The sequence below is a fragment of the Oncorhynchus tshawytscha genome, linkage group LG09 (genome assembly GCF_018296145.1).
Source record: "Oncorhynchus tshawytscha isolate Ot180627B linkage group LG09, Otsh_v2.0, whole genome shotgun sequence".
In the NCBI taxonomy this organism is placed as follows: Eukaryota; Metazoa; Chordata; class Actinopteri; order Salmoniformes; family Salmonidae; genus Oncorhynchus; species Oncorhynchus tshawytscha.
The window spans coordinates 56,539,262-56,564,891 of record NC_056437.1 but is presented as its reverse complement, the minus strand read 5'-3'; the positions used below and the strand labels follow the sequence as shown (position 1 = coordinate 56,564,891).

The window sequence follows — 25,630 nt, the reverse complement described above, 5'->3', positions numbered from 1 at the left end:
GGTTTAACAGACACAGATGAATCTACTTCTGGACTATTGATCCATTTGGTTTCATGGACATGGTTTGTAATATTCAGCAATATATTGTACATGAATATATAGGTAAACACACAGGCAAGAAGGTTGTTATATAAAATGTAAAGGAATCAGGGAGATGATAGCCTATCTGTGATGGCAATCTATATGGGTGGCACCCCCAGACTCTCAACATGAAAACCACCCTTTTCCCCAGTCTGTCTGGGCAACTGCAGCATGCCATGGAGAATTCACCCATACTAGAGGGACACTGCCATGTCAGCTATACAATACCGCACACTGGAGGGTATTCTAAAGGCTCATAATCGTGTGTGTGTAGACTGTAGGAGTGGAGAGCTGGAGACTGATCCGTAAAAGCCCTATGGTGCATGGCATGATGATCTAAACACAATTTGACTGACCCCATAGCGAGAGCATAATGGCACTAAATGTATACCTGAGACACTTGCTGCAAAGGCAGCATAACAAAGAGAGAGATAGGAGTTGCCTAGTTGAACATACAGGAGGTACAGACAAATCCACACCCTATAATGACACCATGAGCTCACCTTTACGCACCAGCCCGCCCCTCTGCAACATTTGTACTGGACACTAACTGCATGGTTCTTTGTCAGTTTGCCTGCGCGTAATTCATGGTAACGTTAGTGCACTGTAGCGCTGAAGGTTTAAGTTGGATGTATGTCTGTTCGTTTCGATGCAAACACATCAGCAACCAGACAAAGCTACTGCCGCGGATGCTAACAACCTCAGTTTCGCGCCTTTCACTGTCTTCTCTTGGTGCACGTCTGTGTAGCAGACACGGAACACGGCGCTCTTTGCTGATGTTGGAAAAATGTATACCTCCCTTGCATGAGTAGAGAAGAAACCGAGTTCGCAGCATGGTGAAAAGCAAAGGTAAGCCGAATAAATCGACCTATCTTTCTTGCTGTGTGTGGCTCATTCAACTATGCCTGGATGCTGTTAAAATAATATTAGGCGGTTTGTGTGTTCCCTCTGAATGTGGTTTTAAAGTTGGTTGACATATGGGGGTGCATCTGTCGTGAGATCTCCTATTTCAGCCCGTTGAGTCTTTTGGAACGGAATTTTGGTTCTGAATTCTGACTCCCATCCCATGATAATGTCAGCGTCTTTTGGAATAAATCATTCCAACATCTGCTTTTTAGGATGTCGTGTAGGATTCGAGCTGTAGGCAATCTATTCAGTATTAGGGCTTCATCTAGCAACACCTGGTTGCATTTCCTATAATTGTTTTATTTTACATCACATAAACAATGTATCCCCCTTTTATCATAATTGACGCGTCTTATGTAATCTATATACAATTAATGAACTTCGTTTTGATATGTGTTCGAAATTGTGCATCATCTACACTCGTAAGGGCATTTTAAATGTGTGTGTGCATTTAATTAGGTTGATGAACGTTGTTTGATTTTGTTGTTAGAATAATCGTGACGTTTTAATGGAGTCTAGGGACACTCCCAGAACAACTGATTGCAATCAAAGTAAGGGGGAGTGGTTGGCAGCTTAAAATGCTAAGTTATTCTACATTCTTCCTCAAATAATCAGCATTTTCCCGATGTAGTCCACCTGTTATTAAATATTTGTGTTTTAGCTTTCTTCGGGTAATTGTCAGTCTCAGGAAAATGTATATGTAACCATATATTCATCTCCCACTGAGAATCTGATTTACTAATCATCAACATGTATTGCACCATCTTCTATATCTATTTTAGGACATGCCCTGTGATGGGTTTTGAATTTGAAGATATATATATACTTTTTTATGTTCTGGATTTTGTCTGATAATGTTTTTTTACAGTGGATTTCCACAGCTCTTGTTTGGCCTACATAAAGTGTTTACATAAATGCTTTCAGGGACCTTGATATATATGAAAAAAAGACTTTAGACACATACTCATGAGCATGTTCCATCTTTACAGGGCTGCAACAGTCCTGCCTCTTTTTTTCTCATAACTACTATCAACGTAGTAGTGTATTCATCACTGTCTGTGTTTCGTGTCACTAGGCAATATTCTTATTTAGCAGAGCTGCTTTTTTCCTTCTCTGCCTCCTTTTCAGGTCAACTCAGTGCCCATGTCTCAAAGGCTGATAATGCTATTACTAATTGACATGTTGGACGGTCCAATTCATAGTGCATTACTCTAATATATTTTGAGTTATTGGGGGGGATTGATAGTTACATATCACAATATTTGTTTTGGATGATACTATATCAATATTTGACTCCAAGTATCAATTTGTACAAATTGATACGCCAAAAAACTTGATTTGTCATCCTATAGCTTGTTCTCCATCTTCTTTTTAAATAGTGAACCAACATGTTTTCATCACTTTTATTTTCATGGCCGATCAAAATCAACATCTCAATATCGAATCGCAATACATATAGAATTGTGAGAATTGCAATACATATTGTAAGTATCATGATAATATCATATCGTGAGGTCCCTGGCAATTTCCAGCCCTGATGTATTCTGATATGTGCCCTCACCACACGGAGGCATCCCTTCTCAAAGCATCTGCCAAGTTCTAGCTGGAGAGAGAGGTAGCGAGAGAGAGCTGCTTGGAGAGTTAAGGTTATACATAAGGCTAGCTTATTGTTGGAAATGTAGGGTACTATGTGGGCGCCAAACTATAAATCTCTCAGAGGTGTAAATATGGTTAACTTGGTGATTATAATACTCTAAAGCTATATTCTTAGACAGCCTATATGTGGGGCATAGGCGTTTGAACCATTTCTCACTTAATAAGTCAAAATGAGCAATACCCTACCAAGACATTCACTGTTATCAGTGTATAGATTAGCCGAAAGGGGAATAGTTAGTGCTGGGTTGATGACACTTGTAATAAATGTATTAGCAATGTAGGAAAAACACTAATGATTTAAACACTAAGGATCTCATTTACAACTAGAAAAGAAAAACAGTTCATAAGTGAAGAAAAATTAATGACTTCCTTTGGTTGGAGAGGCTCGATTATACCTGCTCTTCATGAATACTGGAGTGTGTGTGTATCACTGACTATCCTTGAACTGTCCAAGGAAGGAGCACACTTCGGTTTTTCAAGGCAGTGTTTTTTTCTGTGTTAAGTGAAGTGAGTACATGCTCATGTATGATTTGGGCATTACGTACTGTACAGCCAAGTAAATGTGCATGATACGTATGTGCGTGGGGGGTGTATGAGAGGGAAAGACCGACAATGCCTAGCACATGTATGTTTGTTTGTGGTGTGTGTCAGTGCTGCAGGGTATTGCCGCATCCATTGTGGGGCTCTGTAGGGGGAGCTGTGCAGAACAACATCAGCCAACCTGCTCCTCGGGGTCAGATGATGCAAAGAGGAGCAGCGTTTGCCTCAGTGTGCTGTGTGTGCTGATCCCAGAGCCTGGAGTAGTGGGGCTGGTCCTACTACTGGCTGGCCTAGCGCTGTATGTCACAGCGATGGCCCTGTCACCTTGCAGCCTGGTGCAGTCACAGTGCCCAGTGGGCTGCTGGTCACTAATGACCTGTGTCCTGCTGCTGTCCTCAGGACCAGACTTCGGGTCCCCTGGATGTTACCAGTTGTCAGATGGCTAATATGTGACTGGCATTTGCTTCTGGGATTCAGCTAAAACATTCTGACATTTATTTTATAAGGCACTATAAAGGTTTAGGAGGGGTGTGTGTGTGTGTGTGTGTGTGTGTGTGTGTGTGTGTGTGTGTGTGTGTGTGTGCATGCATGTGTGAGTAATTTGTGCGAGCTCTAGGCTTGGGCGATATACTGTTTTATACCGAATACTGGGGTATTCTGAAATACCTACAGTGTGATTTTCAATACCGACCACTGTTTATAAATATATGTACAACTATAAGAAATCTAAGATGTGTCAAATAAATGATGTTGTTTGCTGTCTTGCTAGCTAGCTAAGTGGCTAGATGTCAAGACTAAACTTCTTGGTTACAGCAGAGACATTCCAGCCTGAGTACCAGTTGCTTTAGCTAACAACTCCTTGCCACTCCTTGTCATTGCCAAAGAGCCTGACCTTTCTGCCATATTCAAACATGAACATTCTATCATTAATGAACTCAAGGAGAACAGAGGAGTTGATCCTGATTCGATAACCCTCACAGCGATCATCCAATAACAACAATTACCCAAATATTGGCATTCAATCACTTTTTTTCTCTCCACAGAACACGTCGGTATCCATTATTTTGTTTATCCAGACTAAACCAGTCTGTCAAAAGATTCTAGCTCTAAATTCTCTAAATACATACTGCAAACCACATAACCTATTTGCTTTGATTTTAAGCCTCAAAATACAACAACTTGTTTTTGACATCATAATTATATTTTTGAGGCTCAACATGTTGTCATGGAAAATATTAATGTTATTTTCAACAACCAACTCTGCCTTAAATCCAACTGCATATTGAATGTTGAGATTGCCGAAAGGCCAGTCTCTTGCTATGACATGGTGTGGCAAGGAATGGAATGTTAGCTAAAAGACTGGTACCCAGACTAGAGACATTCAGTTTCCTCCTGGATGAAGATCCCCATTGCCTAAATATTTTTGTGCGTAAAAATAATACATTGAAATTTTCTCCCTTGTGTGCATTTCCGATAATACCGTATACCCTGGGATGGAACAGAAACTTTGATGGTAGGAAAATGTGGATACTGCAAAACCCAAGCATGCATGCCTACATACCTGGCCTCAGAGCTTTTTGTATTATTCTGTACGTAAATCCATGACACTCAATTTAGTATGGTATGTTTGGTATAGTTACATAAGACGGATCGTCACTTAAGGAAAAAACGAAATGAGGGTGGTTGGATCGGGGTGGTGTGTCACGGCTGTTGGAAGGAGCGGACCAAGGTGCAGCGTGGTGAGCGTACATTTCCTTTATTAATCCAAATGACGCCAAACAAAACAATAAGCACTACAAAAACAAACCGTGAAGCTCACCATCATAGTGCTCTAAACAAAGCCAGCCTCCCAAAAACACAGGTGGGGAAAAAGGGTACCTAAGTATGGTTCCCAATCAGAGACCACGATAGACCGCTGTCCCTGATTGAGAACCATACCCGGCCAACCACAAAGAAATAGAAAACATAGAAACCAAAATAGAGACATAAAAAGGATCTCTAAGGTCAGGGCGTGACATGGTTGCCAAAGATTGCGAGTTTGAATCGTCACACACAATTTTATCATTTTAGCTAATTAGCAACTTTTGAACTACTTGCTACTTAGCAAGTTAGCTAACCCGTCCCCTAACCTTAACCCTTTAACCTAACTCTGAAACTTAACCATAACCCCGAACCCCTAGCCTAGCTAATGTTAGCGAGGTAGCTAACGTTAGCCACCTAGCTAGAATTTTTAACATATCATATGCTTTGTATATTGGTAACATATTGTACGTTTTGCTATTTCGTAAATTGAAATTGAATTGAAATTCGTAACGTATACAAAATAGGTGATGGACATCCACAAATGAATACATACCATAAGAAATGTAACATCATACTAAATGGAGTGTCTAGGATTTCCGTTCAGAATAATACGAAATGCACTGAGACTAGGTTGGTCTGTTAACAAGCCTTTTAGTTGTCTTTCATTTCGTTCAAATTACATGTTTACAGTGCAATATGTTGATTTGAGTAAATTAATGAAGATGGTGGCGTCTTTGTGATAAAAGTGCATCCTCTGAGGCCAGTGACTCAAACTCATTACCGTTGAGACCTACTTCAAATAAAACTCAAAGCAATATGGTGTGTCTTTGACAAAATCTCTCTCCCCACTTCAAAGGCATCAGTTCATTTGAGTAATTACCTTATTTTGGGATTATGAGTACTTTCGGGTTGGTGGCATAGGAAAAATACTTTCTCCAAGTGAACGATCAGAAGACACCTAAAATCAGAGTGAGAAAGTGGCAGAGAGAGAGAGAGAGAGAGAAGAATTGAGGCTTGCAGATTTGCAGGTTCTAGGAAAACAAACAAACAAAAAAAGCTGTGATTTTATGCGGAACGTGTTGTTAGGGGGGAGAGGCTGCTCTCATTGGTTCGGAATGGAATCTCATTTCTCACTGCTTTGATCCTGTGTGAGGGCAAAGAGTTCTTAGGACTACAGATTGGGGGTAACAGTATGGGGAGGGGGAGGCTCGAGGAGGAGTCGGCGTTATAGAAAAGTAAGTCCTTTTTTTTGTTGTTACTTTTGCGACACCGGATAAAAATAGTGCCAGAATGGAAGCATCCTACTTCAAAGGCAGCGATGTAATAAGTAATTTATACCGTACATATATTAAAAGGCTACAGCTGATGGCAGAAGTGGAGCTTTAAGTGGAGCTTTGTTCTGTGTGATGGAGAGCTGAGTCAGCACATCTTAACCCGTTTCCCAGCTGTCTTTGTAATGAAACATACAAGGATAGAAAGGGAGATGATAGTGATATTATTGCTCAAGTCTGGTTTTCCGATGTGCTTTGCAGCTGAGCCTAAGTCTTGGTTCTTGCCTCCCTCCTGCTGTTCCACATTGCCATGTTCTGGGCTAATCTGTACATCAGCAGCGAGACACACACAGGACAGTAGGAGGGAAGTGGGTTTGCTGCTGTGTTGTTTGTGCTGCAGGATTTAGCAAACACTCCAAAACCATCTGTGTTTCTGTTGGGTTGAGGAGGAGTAGCTAGGTTAATGAGGGAGGGAGGGAGGGGGTTGACGGGTGAGGTTAACTTGTTGTGACGCCGGTGTCATGTCATCTCGTATATCGTAGCACACATATATCACCATATCACATTGTGGTGGATCATTTCACCCATTTGCTCGAATGAAATTGAACAACTGAGCCGACATTGAAATCACACAATAGAGTTGTCTCCATGGCTGATGAGAACAAAGTTGGATTTCCATTTCAATTTGGACATGTAGATGCCACCACTGCCTGTTGTTAAGGGACCACATGCTCCTGAGTGTTTGTGAAACTGTTTGTGGTTGTGAGATCACTGGGACAGGCAGTCTGAAGAGATGACTGGCCAGTGCTGTGTGTATAATAGTGGCCTGGTGGTGCCTGTGGTGATGACTGGCCGGTGCAGTGTGTATAATAGTGGCCTGGTGGTGCCTGTGGAGGAAACAATAGGATCAAATCAACAGCAATCCGAGGCCATGTTGGTTTAGACAGTTATAGAGAAGAGCCACACAGAGATTAATAAGTGCATGAGATGGAGGCAATGGGAAGTTGTGGGACAAAAATAATTTGGTGGTTGGGGGCCATTTATCTTCCACCATTTTACCTTGTAAATGGTGCAGAATCCCACCTTGAGTGTGTTGAAAATAATTTGAGAAATAAAGTGTGGTTTCATGTGAACGATGGTGCCTGGGCATGGGGCTACTGGGGCCGTGAATGTGCTGAGGATGCAGCACGGAGCCATCCCAGTCACGGGGAGTGATGACACAAAGAGGTCCGTGACAAAATGGAGTCAGGCCGATTGGAGACAGTTATTTTCAGACCACGCTGAATGTTGTTGCTTGAAAAGGCCTTGGCCCAGGAGAGAGGGGGGGCAGTGAGGGATAGAAAGGAGCTTTTATGGAGCCCCCACATCTGGATGCTATACCTAACAGGGGCTTCGAGTGGCACATAGGTCTAAGGTACTGCATGTCAGTGCAAGAGGCGTCATTACAGTCCCTGGTTCGATTCCAGGCTGTATCACATCCAGCCATGATTGGAGTCCCATAGTGCGGCGTACAATTGGCCCAGCGTCGTCCGAGTTTGGCCGGGGTAAGCTGTCATTGTAAATAAGAAATTGTTCTTAACTGACTTGCCTAGTTAAATAAAGGTTAAATAAAAAATTAAAACATATCAGGCAATAGAAAGAAAAAGTACTGTACTACTTGGTACAAAAATACTTTATAAAAAGCTTAGCATTAATTTACATTTGAGGTGCATATTAAACTATTTATGGTGCACATCAAAGCCCTCAGCAATCAAAATAGCAACATAATCAGATGCTCATAATGTAATGCCAGGCGCTTTAGATAGTGTGATGTCTCTTCAAGTGACATTTTGTGAAGTAATCTTTGTCGACTTGTCACATTAGAGCTGGCTTGTGCTCACTTTCTCTCTCTCTCTCTTTCTTGCCCCTTGATGTCAGCGTTTGGAGCCGTGTTAAACGTGACAAAGAGGACAGAGGCGAGGAGCTCTGGTTTCTTTTGGTCCTCTAGTTTTGTTTTGCTGTGTGATGTAGGAGGACACCGATATGATACATCTCTGCAAATGTCACAGCTAGACCTGCTGTGTGTAGACAGCCTCAGCAGGAGTCAGCGAGGAGGAGAGTGTGGTGGGGGTTGCTTCCCAACACATTATGTGACTCAGAGGACAGGGACGCTAACAGCAGAGGATAAGGCTTGAAACAGCGATAACGGCTCCAAATGAGCCACAATGGAGGCCTGTGCCAAACATCCACACTGGAATAGGAAATGAGGGCTGTTCTGATACTCTGTGGCAGGGGCCGATGTCATCCTCCAATCTTCCATTCAGAAAACCTTCCTATTTTATGTTGATGTTCTGAATGCCTGTTGTCGACAGGAGAGGAGGATGAATCCTCATCATTAGAGAGAGATTTGCCCTCTATCGCCGTCCAGCCACTCTACTCTCTGGCTTCTCAGTACTGTACTATATGTGCTCGTCCCCTCCACTGCCCATTCCAATGTTCTGCTAGCCTATTTGCTTTGAAGAGTGCTGTGTGGCAGCAAGCTAGTGATGCAATGGTTATCTTCCACTCCGGGACTTTGAAGCAGGCATATATTATTCAGCAAAAGCAGGCCACTTTTTTATTTTTTATTTTATTTTTTAACTACGCATGACAAGAACTGACATCAAGTCAAAATCACCCGGCCTCTATACAAGGACACGTTTGCCAAAGCAGCCGTGGATGTTGGATCTGCCGACTTGCTCAGAGGCAAAGTGGGTGGTGGTGCTCATGTTATTAGTGAGAGTATTCACACGAGCTGGGAGTGCTTTGCCTTGTACTGACAGTTGCAGGGCCTTGGTGACACCATTCCATCACACCACAACAAGGTGTAGGGTTGATATATGTGTCTGTGATCTTGATGAGCTGCATCAAAACATGCTAATCTAAAAGGACACCATGGATGTGTGGGAGGGAATCAGCCTTCATTTCTCCATTGCTGTGTTGGACATAAGTAGGAAAACAGAATATATTAAATATGTTAAATAAAATGCTGTAATTGACTGAAATCAGAAAATGGAGCAATAATTATTTTGAGAAATGGTAGCCTTGAATTAATGTACTTTGCCTACTTGTCTTTATTGAAGAATGAGTATTTTCTGGAATTTCTAGGCCACAATTGATCATATATTTTTGATTATTCTCAAAACACATTTATTAATATAATCTCCTTTGTTATCTCCTTGAAATGTCCTAATAAGCACGTTTATGTCCCATTTCACAAGTTAAATACTTGTGGTTCGTGGACATAGTTCCTTTCACAAACCAAATATTTGATGCCCTAAAATAGGATGTGAGAAAAGGGTTTATAGGATGAAAAAATAAATAAACATAAGGCTACCCCTTGGATTTTCTGTTGGGGTCAACCATTCTGCTTTAACCAAATGTTGAACTCTAGTGTTACTGCAGGCTTAATCATGCAAATCAATGTTATTTTCTCAGTGCCATCTGGTTTGGTTGCAAAATAGATAAAAAGGAGGTAGATCCCCCATGACTATGGCAAAATAAAGACAATTCTGCACCATCGATGGCACAAAGAATCCTAATTGAAAACTCATAGGCTTTCACAATTTATTTCTCAAGGTCAGAGTCAAACGCAGGAGTTCTTATTTCAAGGCAAATAAAATACCGTACATGATGGTTCATTTAAAAGCCTGCATAGGACATCAAAGTTGACCTCCTTTCAGTGTGCTGCTATTAAAGAGCAAGGTTATCAGAGCGATTGAAGGAATTGAAAGCCCTGCAATACTTCTCCATTTTCTATATCTCTTTCTCAATTGTTTCTCTCGTCTTTCATTATCGTTATTTTATCGCTCAGCTGTCAATGGAATTGACAGTCTCCTCTTGAACACATGAATACGGGTAGCGATTGACAATGCTGGTAGAGATTGACAATGCTGGTAGAGATTGACAATGCTGGTAGAGATTGACAATGCCGGTAGAGATTGACAATGCCGGTAGAGATTGACAATACTGGTAGAGATTGACAATACTGGTAGAGATTGACAGTGTGTCTAAAAGAGAATTGTATTGACATGGAGACGAGGTTGTGTAATTTCTAGCACTTCTTCATGTTCAAAGAGGACTCCGTCTATTGTCCTTCTGTAATTTACAATACCAGTGTGCATAGTAACACGTGCCCTCCATCTTCTCTGTGTGTGTGTGTGTGTGTGTGTGTGCTCCCCAGGTCGTCCCCTACCTCCCACACCTTCGTCCAGCCTGCTACCCCCTGCCCCACCTCCACCCACTGGCCCTCCCCATCCTGCCCCCCCAGCCATCAGGGAGTGCCAAGTGCCCCTGCTGGACAGCGGCTCCCCCACGTCATGCTGGACCCCCTCCTGATGATGAATTCTCCCCCAATTCTTACCTACTCCGGGCCTGCGCACCTCCACCCCAGCCCCCCTCTGCGGGTAAGACCATCCCCAGCCAATGTAGAGTATCATTAATACGCCATCTACCATGGCATATCTCTCTGTCTTTATTCACTGTGGTTCAAGGATGGATACAGATCTCTGAATAGTTTAGATTTAGTTTTAAAACCCAAAAGTAAGCGCATAGTAAATAATTATGCCATATCGTTGAAGGTGAAGGACATTCTACAACGATCATTTGTAATGTTAAAATTATAATGAACCTCAGTCCTTTTTTAAGAAACGACTCACTCGCTTCAGGTAGAAAATCAAATGTATATGCTAAGATTGAATTCATTGATATACTGCAATTCCAAATATTTTTCACACAGCAAAGAAAGTAGTCATTATGAATTTACAATTATTTGCTCTTATGCCACCCAAAGTCATAAAAATAGGAAAGAGTTTTGAAAGCAGCTCCTTTGAATCAGAGCATATTATTTCCATATTAATAACTACCATTACATAGTAAATGATGAATCCCTTATCATTCACTCAGTTTCTACCTGTGCTTGTGAGACTGGTTGCATATTCAATGAGGAACACACTTAGGGTTTATATTTCCACTCTTCTCTGTGGTTTATTGGATAAAATGAGGAAAGTTTGTTAGTGTACATTAGTATTTAAAGAAAATACATACATTTTAATTGGCTAAGAATATATTTTTTATAAAATGGAAGTTATGTGTTAATTTTCAGTTCAAAAAAAGCAAACTGGTGAATTTATCAATGCTTTGGAAATGGATAAATATCACAATGGATAAATTGTGGTTTAATAAAGTATTATTAAATTGAAGTAGTATTACATAGAATTATTGAATTGAGTCTGAAATGCAAAAATATGCTTGAAAGATGTTGAATTAAGGGAATTTGGAGTTTAAATTCAATCTGTCCAATCTGTGAAACTGCCCCCCCACTGTGAATGTCTATCAAAAAAGAATATTAAAAAGCACTAGTCATTAGGAATGGTGTAGAAATAGGCCCACTTAATTCATTTTTGTATTTTCTGCCTGTAATTGCTTTGCCTTTTTCTGCACTAGCATGAACAAGCAAGAAAATTGTGCGTCTTTGAGTGTTGCTTTTGTTCCAAACACCGTGAATGCAGCTGTTAGTTTCTAATCACGTCAGTATTCAGAATGAGAGTTCCTAGGTGACTGAATTCTCCTCAGTGGGTGAGAATGGTGGAAGGAAAGGATTTGAGACGATTACTGCGATGTCAAACAGAGACCCTGCTTGTAGCCGGAGATACAGAGGGGGCTTTGTCTGGGTTTCCGATGGTTTCTCTCATTCTTTTATGTTTTTTTGACTGTACGTTCGACACTAAATATATAATACTTGTATATTTATGTCTTCTAAAATGTGGCTAGGAAGCACAGCTTTTGGCTTTTGTGGTTTCATGTTGAATAGTTCTGTATTACATTTTCCCTTGATGAAATTGTGTACTGTAGGCTATGTATTTGTCTTGCCAGTGCACTTTTTTGTAGTTAATGAATGGTCCAAAAATAGCACATTTTTACATGGTATTGTTTATATTTTTAGTGTTGTAAAACTGCTCGGCCTACACGGAAATATGACATTTTTGAAATGCACTCAGTGTGACGTTGTAGCCTACGTTTGAATTTCAGCACAGATCCTAAAAAGAATACGCATTGTATAGCTCATTGGTCACGTTGGCTTTACATATATATTTCAAACCCACTGTGTCTGTGTACCACAAAGTAATAGTACATTATGGTCTAATACACGTAAGAATATTACATTAACCAAATGATCCTGTTTATGGTGCCGATTTAGTAGGTAACAGATCACTTTTGTGTCCAAAGTTCATACTCACTATAGCAACAGGCTATATATAGACCTTCTCCTTGAAATGGGTCTGTCCTTTTCCTAAGTTGTCTTCTGATCCACATCATCCCATTGCCTTTGAGTTGAAAGGCCACTGACTCCCATTGTTGGGGTCATGTGTTTTCTGCTGTGAATAGACTGAGGTGAGACCTCACTAACACAGAGAGAAAAATATATATTCTCTGTGCTTGGTCATTCTGGCTCTTTCTGAACCCCCAATGCTCCACGCGAAGTCCATTCCCTCTGAGGAGGCAATCAGAAAAGCTACTCTGAGCAATACCTGCCAATAACCCAAATAATCATAGAATCAAGTCAACATACTGATGCATGATGGGGAATAAATCTGTAAAAGAGACCTCCTTCCTCTTCTATGGATCTAAATCAGTAAGTGTTATTTCAATATCATAAACGAAAATCGGATTTTGCAAAATCAGTTGGAACCATTCTTTTGCTGGAACAAGGTCTAGTCTTAATTAGATTAGTCTGTCCTTTAATCAGCCATAAATCTTTATAGCCAATTTCAATCAACTTTGCATCAGGGCTGAAATTGGTTTACTTTTCAAAGGAGCCACATCATGGTGAATCACCCATATCAAATAGGTTAGTGAAAAGTTTAGTCCTCTTAAGACAGATATGGTTCTTATTGATTGGGGAATCCACAATTGGATTTTCATTATGGTAGCTTATAGGTCTTGTTTTCAACAGATAGTACTATGTCTATGATATTCCTATGAATTATTGTGTTCGATAATGTTTTGCTGCATGGCCTTCTGCTCTTCCAGAGGCTGTGTTTCTGGAGATTTGAGTCTTAGTGTAACATTTCTCCATGCTGCATTTGCGTTAGGCCTAAATGTGGAAAATAATCAGCACAGAAAGACAGAGTAGTTTAGTAAACAGTCAAATGCAGCAGCTAGAGGTTGCTAGCAATTTGGTGAAAATACTGTATGTGCCATTTTTCAGTGCTCATGCTGAAAATAAGAATTTGTTCTTAACTGACTTGCCTAGTAAAATAAAGGTAAAATTAAAATAAATTAAGTGCCGACATGTTGCTCTGGCAGTGTTCTAGTGCAACATGTGTGCAATACTCTTAAAATATGCTGTACTGCATATTACCGAGTATTGCATCTCCTCACTGTTCACCTATCATGTACCACATCAACAGGGAGTAACTAAGAATACTTTGAAAAAGAAAAGTCACCCTATGTACTAGGATTTTAACTTTTTAACTTTTTACACAGTACTTGTTCTGATGAATTTTTCAATTTGATTTTCCCCGATTTTAATTCATTTAGAAAAGTGCATCATTATTGTATTTGGTGTACATGCCGTAATCAATATTGTTTGCATTATAAAAACAATGAATACAAAACTAAGTTATTTCATAGAAGTAGTCACAAATGTTATGTATTATGTTTTAAAGTTCAAATATGTGTTTAGAGATAAAATAATGCAGATGTTTCTGTATTTTATTGATTTGACCATGGCACTTTAAAGGGGCAGTCCGCAGTTACTTCATTCATATTCAGACTTATAAATGAATGATATATACCCAGTGATTCATCATGAATATAACATGTATAAATTCCTCATTGAGCTTAGTTAAACTGTTGTACCCCATCAGATCCCAAAATATAAGCTTGCTTTACTCGATTGTTTATAAACAACAAATGTAAACAAACATTGTATAACCTCAAAACATGGTTAAAACTATCATTTGGATATCATGGATGGTCAGTCCTTGTATCCATAGGTCTGTTTATGAATTTTAGTGGTTACATTTCTCCAGCCCCGTCCCTCAGGTTTTACCAAAACAGCGGTGGTGTGGATGCCTTTGTTATTGGTTCAGTTGTCGATTGGCCCTTTAACATCCAAAGTGCATATGCAGAAAGATAAACTATCTCCTGTTATTGATTTTATAATACGCAAATCAATATGTTTCTGACCTAATCAAGTGAATAAGCATTATGTGTGTATATATATATATGCACATTGTTAAGAAAATGTCATACCAGCTTTTACTCATCACGTGCATGCAGTTAATGAACCATCTTTGCAAGAAATCAAATCAAATCAAATCTATCAAAGTCAGTCAGCCGGTTAAAAGACCCATAGAATGATTTTTCCACGGAAGTGTCAATACTTGTAGGTATGACGAAGTGGTATGTCTACGACATGAAATAGCATATCACCAGCATATCATCCTTACGGAAGTTGATGGCCTGGTGCTGCTGTATAAAATGCTTTGATATGACTCTCTGCTTCTCACCTCGTCCTGTTTGGAGTCAGAACAGAAGTGATATTATTTTTTTGACTAAACACAATTAACCCAGATTGTTAGACAGGTAGGCACATGTATCAACACTGTCGACATTGTGCCCTCATGTTCTCCATGGACGGAACGGAGGAGTATTTTTAGCTCTAAGAGGTATCACAGATCTAAAGCGCTTTTTAGATTTCCTTGTCATCTCCTCCTTTGTCAAGTGTGCTTTTCCTTTTTTTCCCCATCTATTGTTTAGGTAGCTGGATAGAATAAGTAATATTTTAATTGCCTGTTGTTTTCCACTCTGGCATCTCTTTCCCTGTTTCTGATAATGAATCCTGATATCGTTTTTGATTGAGGTTCCTGCATGTGGAGCACACACAGTTCACATACTGTATTCTGTAATCGGATACCATGGTTCTCTACAAAGCATTCTGATGCGCTGTTTTGTAACGCCTGCACACCTTGTCGTTTCATGCTCATCTGTACTTTTCTAGTACAATCACCTCTCAAAGGGAAACATTTTCACCAACAACCACCAAGAAGCTGAATAATGAAACAGATAATGAACCATTTTTCCCCCTTCATATTGCAATGCTTTGTATTCTCCAAGGTTACATTTCAGTTGGCTTTCCTGCCCGTGTGCCTTATTCAGTTATCGACTGATTCCCTTATTATTATGACAACTCGGTCATCAGTCCCCTCTACTCCTCTAGCCTCATTGGGATAACAAAATATGCAGTTTAAATCACTGTGTGTTGAAGTTGGCTGACTGTTGATTTTTTGCGTTTTCTGCTCCTAAATTCTACATTATATTATTGTAACGGCTTTTTCATTCCCATGATCATATTTGGATGCCTTCCATATTGTGGCAGTGTTGCATCTCTCCAACCAAATGCTAAACATTGCCTTCAAACGTATAGTCTGCCCCTGAAGCCTCCACTCTCAGCCTTGCTTGTGGCTTATCCCTAGTGCCGTCTGTGCGTAATTGGTATGCATTGTTAGTCTCCTGCTAATTTTTGCGCTAACCCATGCTACAGCATTAGCACCTTGTGTACGCTCCATCTCCCTTCCTGAGGCCGTCACATTCTCCGGTGTCATGGGGGAGAAGTGAGGTGTCGATGGCATCAGCACTGTAAGTGTGCCTGCTGGGGCCTGTCTCTCCACACACTCTCTGGGAAGGTTTAGCCAGAACTGGATGTGAGCAGTGGCAGACGCAGTAGCTACTCCTGGAACGACCCAGGCTCTTAGCGCACTAATGCTACCAATGCATTATTCATCTGTTGTTTTTTTCCCCCTCTTGTGGTGTATTTCCGGTGTCTATGCGTTTTGGAAGTAGAAAAACATTCCAGCAGGGAAATCACTAGAGGTTTGTGTGGTGTTTTGAATGTTTGATCACTCCATTCTCTATGCCACTTTGTTACCAAAGGAAAGTTCATTTGTCTGGTCTTAAATTTTGTGTTAATTTTGTGTTAATAAATTGCATGTCACAGATCTCCCTGGTGATGAATGTAATTTCATAGCATTGGGGTATTTGATTTGGAGGGGTTTCAAGTTGAATGTGCAGTAGTCTCTTCTCCTTGTCTGTTGCTGCTGGACAGTTATTATTGTCTAATTAGTGGAGATGAGTGACCGAGGCAGAGAAATAGTGTGCTCTGAATATTTCAAAACAACCTCCGTCTCATCTCCCCCCTCTTCTCTCCATCAGTATGTCTCTGTATTTCATTTGCACTAACGTACTGCAATCTTGCTTTTTAATTAAATCCCCAAGAAAGAAAAAGATCAAGGGGACAGGGCTAAGTAGTGCACTCCGAAACTGAGCTGTCCTTCCGCAGTTCCAGATCCTCCCCTGTTTAGAAGAGTAGGGGTATGATCCACGGCTTCTCAAGCACGGCCGCTCACTGATCTGACTCGGTGTGGTGTTGCTGCGGTTCTGTTTTGCCACCCATCCTATCGCCCTGGAAACGCCCAACAGAAGTGTCAACATAAAGTTTATTCACTGAACAGAAGTCCCTAGAAAAAAAACGAATTCAACTGCTTCTGCTAATCCTGCCATTCTCTATTATGATATGATGTACTAGCAGTGAAAGAAAAGGATGTCTGGACACCCTCAGCTGAATCCTGGGTCTTGCATATCCATAACACCGTTCTTACCAATTTGCAGCCGAAGCCAAATGTTAACCCATTCAGCTTGGCAGGCGTCTACCACTCGTTGAGGCGTTGAGAGCTGTCATGAGTACACTGACCTTTGGGCCTGTTTCAATTAAGACATTTGCACCTGTCTTTGGTTTGTGTGAAGAGATAAATAGGTGGAACTAGCAAAAGAGTGGAAGACGGAAAAATGCCCCCTTTCCAATCATGCCACCTCATTTATTTTTAAGCAGGCTGAGTCACAGTAAAAATCACAATTTCTATTACCTTGCGCTGTCTTGGGGCTTCTCCTGCCCTGTTTAGATTGTGTCTTTTATCATTCCAAATTGACATTTTATGCTTTTACTCGTATTGTTTTTCCTAAGGTTCCCACCGCTCATGTTGGGCAATTTATTTTAATCCTTGTCATTCTAGCCCGTAGCCTGCGAATCTGAGCTGCAGTAATTTCAACATCGCCATGCACCACCAACAACAACAAGCGGACCCGGGAAGCTGTTGTGCTGTGCTTCCATTTCGCCCTGCATTGCCTCTGAACTGTAATTGCTTTTAGATATTTTTTTTAAAATTCCCTCTCAGCTTTCTGTCTCTTTTCTCTACATGAGTCTTTGATAGCTGAGGTGGCTATAAAACACATTCTACACCTGGGTCATTATCTACAGCAATTGTTATTTTGCCTGGACTCCTAAACATTGGAGGAACAAATAGGCATGTAAGACCATTTCATGTGTTTGTGTTTTCCTCCTTTCCCATACTGTTTTTTAAAGAGAGTTGGAGCAGATTTTCAAGTTCAAACAGAGATTTTTCAAGTTTAAACTGAGTTTTGTAGCAAATTGGCTTGAGCCTGTCATCCAGTTTTTTGTTGTTGTTGTTTGGGAATGATTCCAAAACGACAACCATCATATAGTAGCTTATTTGACATGGGCTCTCGTCCCTGTGTTTTTGTTGAGTTGTCTTTTGCGTACTGTAGGTTTGCACAGTAGATTAGAACTCAATTGTGAATCAACTCTCTTAAATGGCGGGGAAGAAAAAGAGACATTTAGAAAAACAAAAGGAGGTAGAAGATAGAGGGGAAAATGAATGTCATTTTATGGGTGGAACTACAGCTCAGTGCTGTTTGCCAACAGTTTTTACATTAAAGGAGCTTATGATGTGATGCAGGATGAGATCTAAAGCTACAGAACAAAGTTTTAGTCATGCTCATATGGATGTTGCTGCAGCTTGGCTGATACCAATTTTACTTTGATAAATCTTGCCATAAATCATGGTTTTTAATGAAGACATATTTTTTTTAAATAATTTAGCATTTTTTGTTGTTCTTGTTGTGTAATACATATTTCTTACAATAAATATAATATTTTTTCTGATTCCATATAAAGAAAACAGACACGCTCTCAATTTCCATTTCTGTCACTCTGTAGCGTGGAGCTGCCTTGCTGACAGAAAAGCAATTAACCTTTTTAGAAGTGTGTTCATTCTATATCCATGGAGTGGGTAATTACCAACATGGCTGCCTGTTATTAAGTTTGTATCCTCATTTGCTCATTTCTAGTTTGCGCCTCTCTTGCTCCTCATAGGACTTTGTTTGGAATTGGAATGATTGTCTTCCAGGCAGAAAGAGAAAAGGCCTGATTCTCCGGGGATAGGTTGTGTGAGTGCAATGGTTCTGCCTGGCTGATGTTGTTGCTTTCTGTTCATGTGTATGTATGTGTGTGTGATCATGTGTGTGCTGTGTTAGGCACCCCTCCACTCTGCTGTGACTGAAACGTGCTGCATCTCTTTATTGTGGAGGGTTAAGTCACCATGTCATCTATTCTGAAAAAGCCGCTGCCCCCCAACTACTAAAACAGCAGTGCAGATACATTTTTTTTTGTTTACCTTTTATTTAACTAGGCAAATTCTTATATTAAATGACGGTCTAGAAATAGTGGGTTAACTGCCTGGTTCAGGGGCAAAACGACAGACTTTTACCTTGTCAGTTCAGGGATTCAATCTTGCAACCTTTCGGTTACTAGTCCAACACTCTAACCACTAGGCTAGTTTACATACACTTAGGTTGGAGTCATTTAAACTCATTTTTCAACCACTCCACACATTTCTTGTTGACAAACTATAGTTTGGCAAGTCGGTTAGGACATCCACTTTGTGCATGACAAAAGTAGTTTTCCCAACAATTGTTTACAGACAGATTATTTCACTTATAATTCACTGTATCCCAATTCCAGTGGGTCAGAAGTTTACATACACTAAGTTGACTGTGCTTTTAAACTGCTTGGAAATTTTCTGGAATTTATGTCATGGCTCTAGAAGCTTCTGATAGGCTAACATACATAATTTGAGTCAATTGGAGGTGTACCTGTGGATGTATTTCAAAGCCCACCTTCAAACTCAGTGCCTCTGCTTGACATCATGGTAAAATCAAAAGAAATCAGCCAAGACCTCAGAAAAAAGATTGGAGATCTCCACAAGTCTGGTTCATCCTTGGGAGCAATTTCCAAACGCCTGAAGGTACCTCGTTCGTCTGTACAAACAATAGTATAAAAACACCATGGGACCAGGCAACTGTCATACCGCTCAGGAAGGAGATGCATTCTGTCTCCTCGAGATGAACGTACTTTGGTGCGATAAGTGCACATCAATAACAGCAAACGACCTTGTGAAGATTCTGGAGGAAACCGGTACAAAAGTATCTATATCCACAGTAAAACGAGTCCTATATCAACATAACCTGCTCAGCAAGGAAGAAGCCACTGCTCCAAAACTGCCATAAAAAAGCCGGACTACGGCTTGCAACTGCACATGGGGACTGATGAAACAAAAATAGAACTCTTTGCCGTAATGACCATCGTTATGTTTGGAGGAAAAAGGGGGACGCTTGCAAGCCGAAGAACACCATCCCAACCGTGAAGCACGGGTGTGGCAACATCATGTTGTGGTGGTGCCTTGCTGCAGGAGGGACTGGTGCACTTCACAAAATAGATTGCATCATGAGGCAGGAAAATTATGTGGATATATTGAAGCGACATCAGTCAGGTAGTTAAAGCTTGGTCGGAAATGGGTCTCAGGTAGTTAAAGCTTGGTCGGAAATGGGTCTTCCAAATGGACAATGACCCCAAGCATACTTCCAAAGTTGTGGAAAACAGCTTAAGGACAACAAAGTTAAGGTATTGGAGTGGCCATCACCTGACCTCAATCCTATAGAAAATTTGTGGGCAGAACTGAAAAAGTGTGTGTGAGCAAGGAGTCCTACAAACCTGACTCAGTTACCCCAGCTCTGTCAGGAAGAATGGGCCAAAATTACTTATTGTGGGAAGCTTGTGTAAGGCTACCTGAAACGTTTGACCCAAGTTAAACAATTTAAAGGCAATGCTACCAAATACTAATTGAGTGTATGTAAACTTCTGACCCACTGGGAACGTGATGAAAGAAATACAAGCTGAAGTAAATCATTCTCTCTACTATTATTCTGACATTTCACATTCTTAAAATAAAGTGGTGGTCCTAACTTACCTAAGACAGGGAATTTCTACTAGGAATAAATGTCAGGATTTGTGAAAAACTGAGTTTAAATGTATTTGGCCAAGGTGTATGTAAACTTCCGACTTCAACTGTAGGTGCCCTGCCATTCCTCTACTGTGCAGCACAACTGTCTTTTTACGATGGCATATGTTGTTTAAGTAGGTATGAAGATGGTAGTACTGAGCCACAGTGGAAAGGCTGATCCTCTGTGGAAAGACTGGCTGTGACAGGTAACCGGCAGGTAACTGGAGGGTTGCCGGTTGAAATCCAGGGTCAGAGCGGGAAGTGAGCTGGCATCCGGAGGGTTGCTGGTATCAAATCCCAGCTCCCCAGACTCTCAGTGTGGCAGCCCCCTGCACCTCTCCAAACCTGGATGTGTGTATTTCGTAAGGGTTGAGCTAAAAGCGGAAGTCAAATTGTGCTATCGACCAATAAAGTGATCTTAATCTTAAAAATAGATATATTTAACTAGGCAAATAAATAAAGAACAAATTATTATTTAAAATGACGGCCTACCTGGGAACAGTGGCTTAATTGCCTTGTTCTGGGGAACAAAGACACATTTTTACCTTGTCAGCTCGGGGATTCGATCCAGCAACCTTTTGGTTACTTTCCCAACGTTCTAACCACTAGGCTGCCTGCCACCCCAAGGCGGATGAAAGGACATTCATTCCGTCTTAAAGGCCATTGTATTAGAGCTATTAAACACACAATACAGTAGACTAATAAAGGCCAGCATGCTGCAGAAGGCTGTAATCTGCGTATTACAGAAGGGACTTTGGTAACCCCCCTGCTCAGATCTCCACTGTGATCTCGGCAGTATGTTTAAACAGATGAGGAGTCGGCCATTGTGTTTGTGGGATTCCACTGTTTCACACAGGGATGTCGTTACTGAAGGTTTGAAACTGAGGCCTCTGACTGCGTGTCCTTTTGTGTGCCCACAGACCTTTTGAGGGTTGGTAAACAACCTCCATGGCTGTCAGCTCGATTTTGAGTTTGAACGGCAGTTTGCAGGGGGAAACAGTGGAAGAAGCATTAGATCAGAGCCCGACCAAGGTTATCAGAGCACATTAAAGGGTTAGTACCAGAATACCATTGTGTTTAGCCAGGGCTGTTGTGTGGAGTGGTGCTTTGATGGACACGTCACACTTTATAATCCACTGCTCTCAGCCCCTATTGTGCTGCTCAGATTGTTCCCTGCGTCCCTGCAGTCCAAACGCAGCTTTTGTGAACTGTGGGTTTTGTAGCACTGGGTCTTTCTCCAGTTCTTACACAGTGTGGTGTGGGAGATTACACACCCTGGACCCTCCAAACCATGACTGATCTCAGCTCGGCCCAATCCCTTTTTCATTTCTCCTCTTTTCACAAGACGTTTTGGGTAAAGGGCCTCTCCCTTTCTTAGCTCATGTCTTAGGTCTTGGTATGACTCTCATTCTTTCAGTTATCAGTGCTGTGTACGTAATCAGGTAGGCCCACTGTTTTTTACGATGTTGACATGACATACTGTATGGGTAACTGATATTTTTATGTTACTCCTGAAAGGTTCAATAGCTGAAATTAATTGTACAAGGAAAGGAAGGAGAAACCCGTTGGAGAATACACACATCGGGAACACCTTCCTAATCTTGAGTTGTACCCCCTTTTGCCCTCAATTCATCCATCGGGGCATAGACTATACAAGGTGTCAAAGCGTTCCACAGGGATGCTGTCCCATGTTGACTAATGCTTCCCACAGTTGTGTCAAGTTGGATGGATGTCCCTTTTGGTGATGGACCATTCTTGATACACACAGGAAACTGTTGAGTGTGAAAAACCCAGCAGCGTTGCAGTTGTTGACACACTTAAACCGGTGTGCCTGGCACCTACTACCATACCACTTTTAAAGACACTTAAATCTTTTGTCTTGCCCATTCACCCTCTGAGTGGCACACACACACAATCCATGTCTCAAGGCTTGAAATTCCTCCTTTAACCTGTCTCCTCACCCTTCATCTACAGTGATTTTGAAGTGGATTTAACAAGTGACATCAATAAGGGATCATTATTTCACCTGGAGTCACCAGGTCTGTCTATGTCATTTTGTACCCTCAGTGTGTGTGTTTGTGTGCTTTTTTTTATACAGTAGGCGTTGCCTTTTAGTCAATAAGACTGTTATTGCATCATGGAAGAAGTATATATTGTCTTTTTCTTTTGACCCTTTTTGAGGAATATGTTGATTCATTGATGTCTTGCCATTGTCCGATCAGTCCATCACGCAGGCTTTGTAAAGAATGTGTGGAGGTGGAAGCACTAAGATTTTATTCATGTTGCTACACAATTTGTTCTCTGTAATATATAGTATCTGTAGATAGAAATTAGAATCGTTCAAATATTTCTCTTTAGACTTGAGTAATTAGTGATATTTTCTTAATTTAGATATTTAGATCTCATTTGCCAAAATCAGAAGTAATGATTAAATGGAATGAGTTAGGGCTGCTACAATAATGCTACAATAATGTATTTTTATCATATTATTTGATTAAAAGTTTAAAAGTTAAGAACACTTGATTCCAACATTGGGATAGTTTTAATCATAATTAACATTTAACTTTCACAAAGTTATTTTCATAAATGTTAAGGAGAATTGTTCACTCTACAGGAGGTTGGATTTAGTCTGTAAAATATTATACTTGTACAATTTTAGTTATTTCTTCAGAGGTGTTTTTGTATTTCGATCTGACATGTTCTCATAAAGCAATTTGTAACACATGAAATGAAAAATGTTCTATATGAAACTAAAGCATCCAAACATACATCACTGTCAATGGATAATGCTTTCATTAAATCAGTCAATTCAGGCTGAAGTAGTACACATTTATAAAGCCCCCGCCAAGGCTATACCAACTGAAATATACACTATGCGCTAGAACACCATTCCTGTCAAACAATAAGCCCTAATTTGTTCCTGTGTTCTCCTTCAGGTCCTCCCAACAACCACCACAGTCAGTCTCTGCGGCCGCCACTCCCCCCTCCTCACAACCACCACCAGTCGTCGGCCAACTCCCTGAACCGCAACACCCTGGCCAGCCGCCGCGGCCAAACCCATGCCCCCTCGACGGCCCCCGGGGAGGGCCCCTCCACACCAGAGTCAGTCCAGCTCCAGGAAAGCTGGGCGCTGAACAGCAGCGTGCCCCTGGAGACCAGGTCAGTATCACTGTCTCCCTGCTTGCTATCCATTCATGTTTGGACACCCTCCCTATTCAGAGGGACAGGAACACTTTATGCTTCCTATCAGCTCCTGGTACTGTACAGCTGGCTGTATTTATCCAAGTGACAAAGGTCTTTACCTTAAACTTAAAGGCTCGGGTCAGGTTTGTGGGTGCCCTCTGCCCAGCTGCTAGAGCTCTGAACTCAACATCCCCTTCTGCCATTGCCTATCTTCACACACAGCCACACTGGCACACAGGCAGAGGCCCTGCCTGCTGCTCTCTCTCTCTGGTGTTCTGGTAGATAGAAGCTGGTGTCCTCCTCTCCCCCTCTGTTCTGCATTTTGTTTGGTGTGTGATTGCTATGCTCCTGCTGGGTTGTGAGTAGCTCCTCTATGTTCCCAGATCACACTCCAAACACGCCGCATGCACAATTCATGTTACCGGGACTACAGGGCGTGTGTCTCAGATGTTTTATTTGCCAGGAGCTCCTGCTACTCCTGCTACCGCCGGGTGCCTTTACCTGCCTGTTCCCTCCTTTCCAAAATGGAGCCTGGCGCCTGAGTCACAGCCAGCATGCCTCCTACTGAGTGAGGAAATCAGTTTTTACTGTAGGAACTCCAGTTTTTTTTTAAAATTCCATCATGTTAGCTGAGATACGCAGGAATAACGAGACCGTGTTCAGGATGTTAGGGTTGTATTTCCTGATCTGGTGTCCTAGCAGCATGAGATGTGTTCTGCTGCTTTTCAGGTTTTTAGGCCATGCATTTTCCCAAAAGTCTCCAGTATGGTGGTTTGTTAGCAGTGGTGGAAAAAGTACCCAATTGTCATACTTGAGTAAAAGTAAAGATACCTTGATAGAAAATGACTCAAGTGAAAGTCGCCCAGTAAATTACTACTTGAGTAAAAGTCTAAAAGTATTTGGTTTAAAATATTCTTAAGTATCAAGAGTAGAAGTATGAATAATTGAAAATTCCTTATATTAATCAAACCAGGCGGCAGTTTTCTTGTTTTTTAAATTTACGGATAGCCAGGGGCACACTCCAACAGTCAGACATATTTGACAAACGATGCATTTGTGCTTAGTGAGTCCACCAGGTCAGAGGCTTTAGGAATGACCAGGGAGGTTCTGTTGATAAGTGTGTGAATTCGACCATTTTCTGTCCTGCTAAGCATTCAAAATGTAACTTTTGGGTGTCAGGGGAATTTTTTTTTTTAAGTACATTATTTTCTTTAGGGATGTAGTGAAGTAAAAGGTGTCAAAAATATAAATAGTAAAGTAAGATACCCCAAAAAACTACTTAAGTAGTACTTCAAAGTATTTTTACTTAAGTACTTTACACCACTGTTTGTTAGTTAGTTTATTAGGTTTTATGACTTCCCTTTCTACTGTGGACAGCAATCCAATTTCCTCTTCCTAATCCTACACTTTACATTGACAGCTATATACACTTACACAAATGCAAACTACACACAAAACAGTACAAGAACCCTGCGTCTATTCGCTCACTATCAATTCCCCCTAGTGCTCCTTGCCCTTTTCTCCTCTCCCCCCTTCCGTCTCTCCTCTTCTCTCTCCCCTCTCTCCCTGCCCCCTCAGTGCCTGTTCTCAGCAGGCAGATTAATATAGCTTCTGTCGGGGCATATGGGCCTGACCTCACACACTTCAGTTCATAATTCTTTGTCTTTCAGATGCCCCTGTCTGGGGCATGTTGCAGCGCTAGCACTTTTACTTAGTTTCACCCATTAATACTGCTTGGTCTTTACAGAGTCTCTGTCATAGGCATAAAACAACATTTCATCTGGGGCCTGACCCTTTACCCTATGACCTGGAACCACCCGACATGCTGTCCATCATACCACTGCTGGAGATAATATAACTCATACAGTACATTCACACACTAGCACACACATGCTCTCTCGCTCTCTCTCTCTCTCACACACACACACACACACACACACACACACACACACACACACACACTCACATTTT

The 25,630-nt window shown here is 41.1% G+C and overlaps 1 protein-coding gene across 1 annotated transcript in view; it reads left to right on the top strand.

Moving 5' to 3' along the window:
- Nucleotides 1-611: 611 nt before the first annotated feature.
- Nucleotides 612-25,630, top strand: part of LOC112235335 (teneurin-2) — a 73,149-nt gene continuing 48,130 nt past the window's right edge. The window contains 4 exon segments of the mRNA XM_024403762.2: nt 612-930; nt 10,459-10,606; nt 10,608-10,681; nt 23,413-23,635. Of these exon segments, the coding sequence (XP_024259530.2) occupies nt 915-930; nt 10,459-10,606; nt 10,608-10,681; nt 23,413-23,635 (461 nt within the window). The 5' untranslated portion in view covers nt 612-914.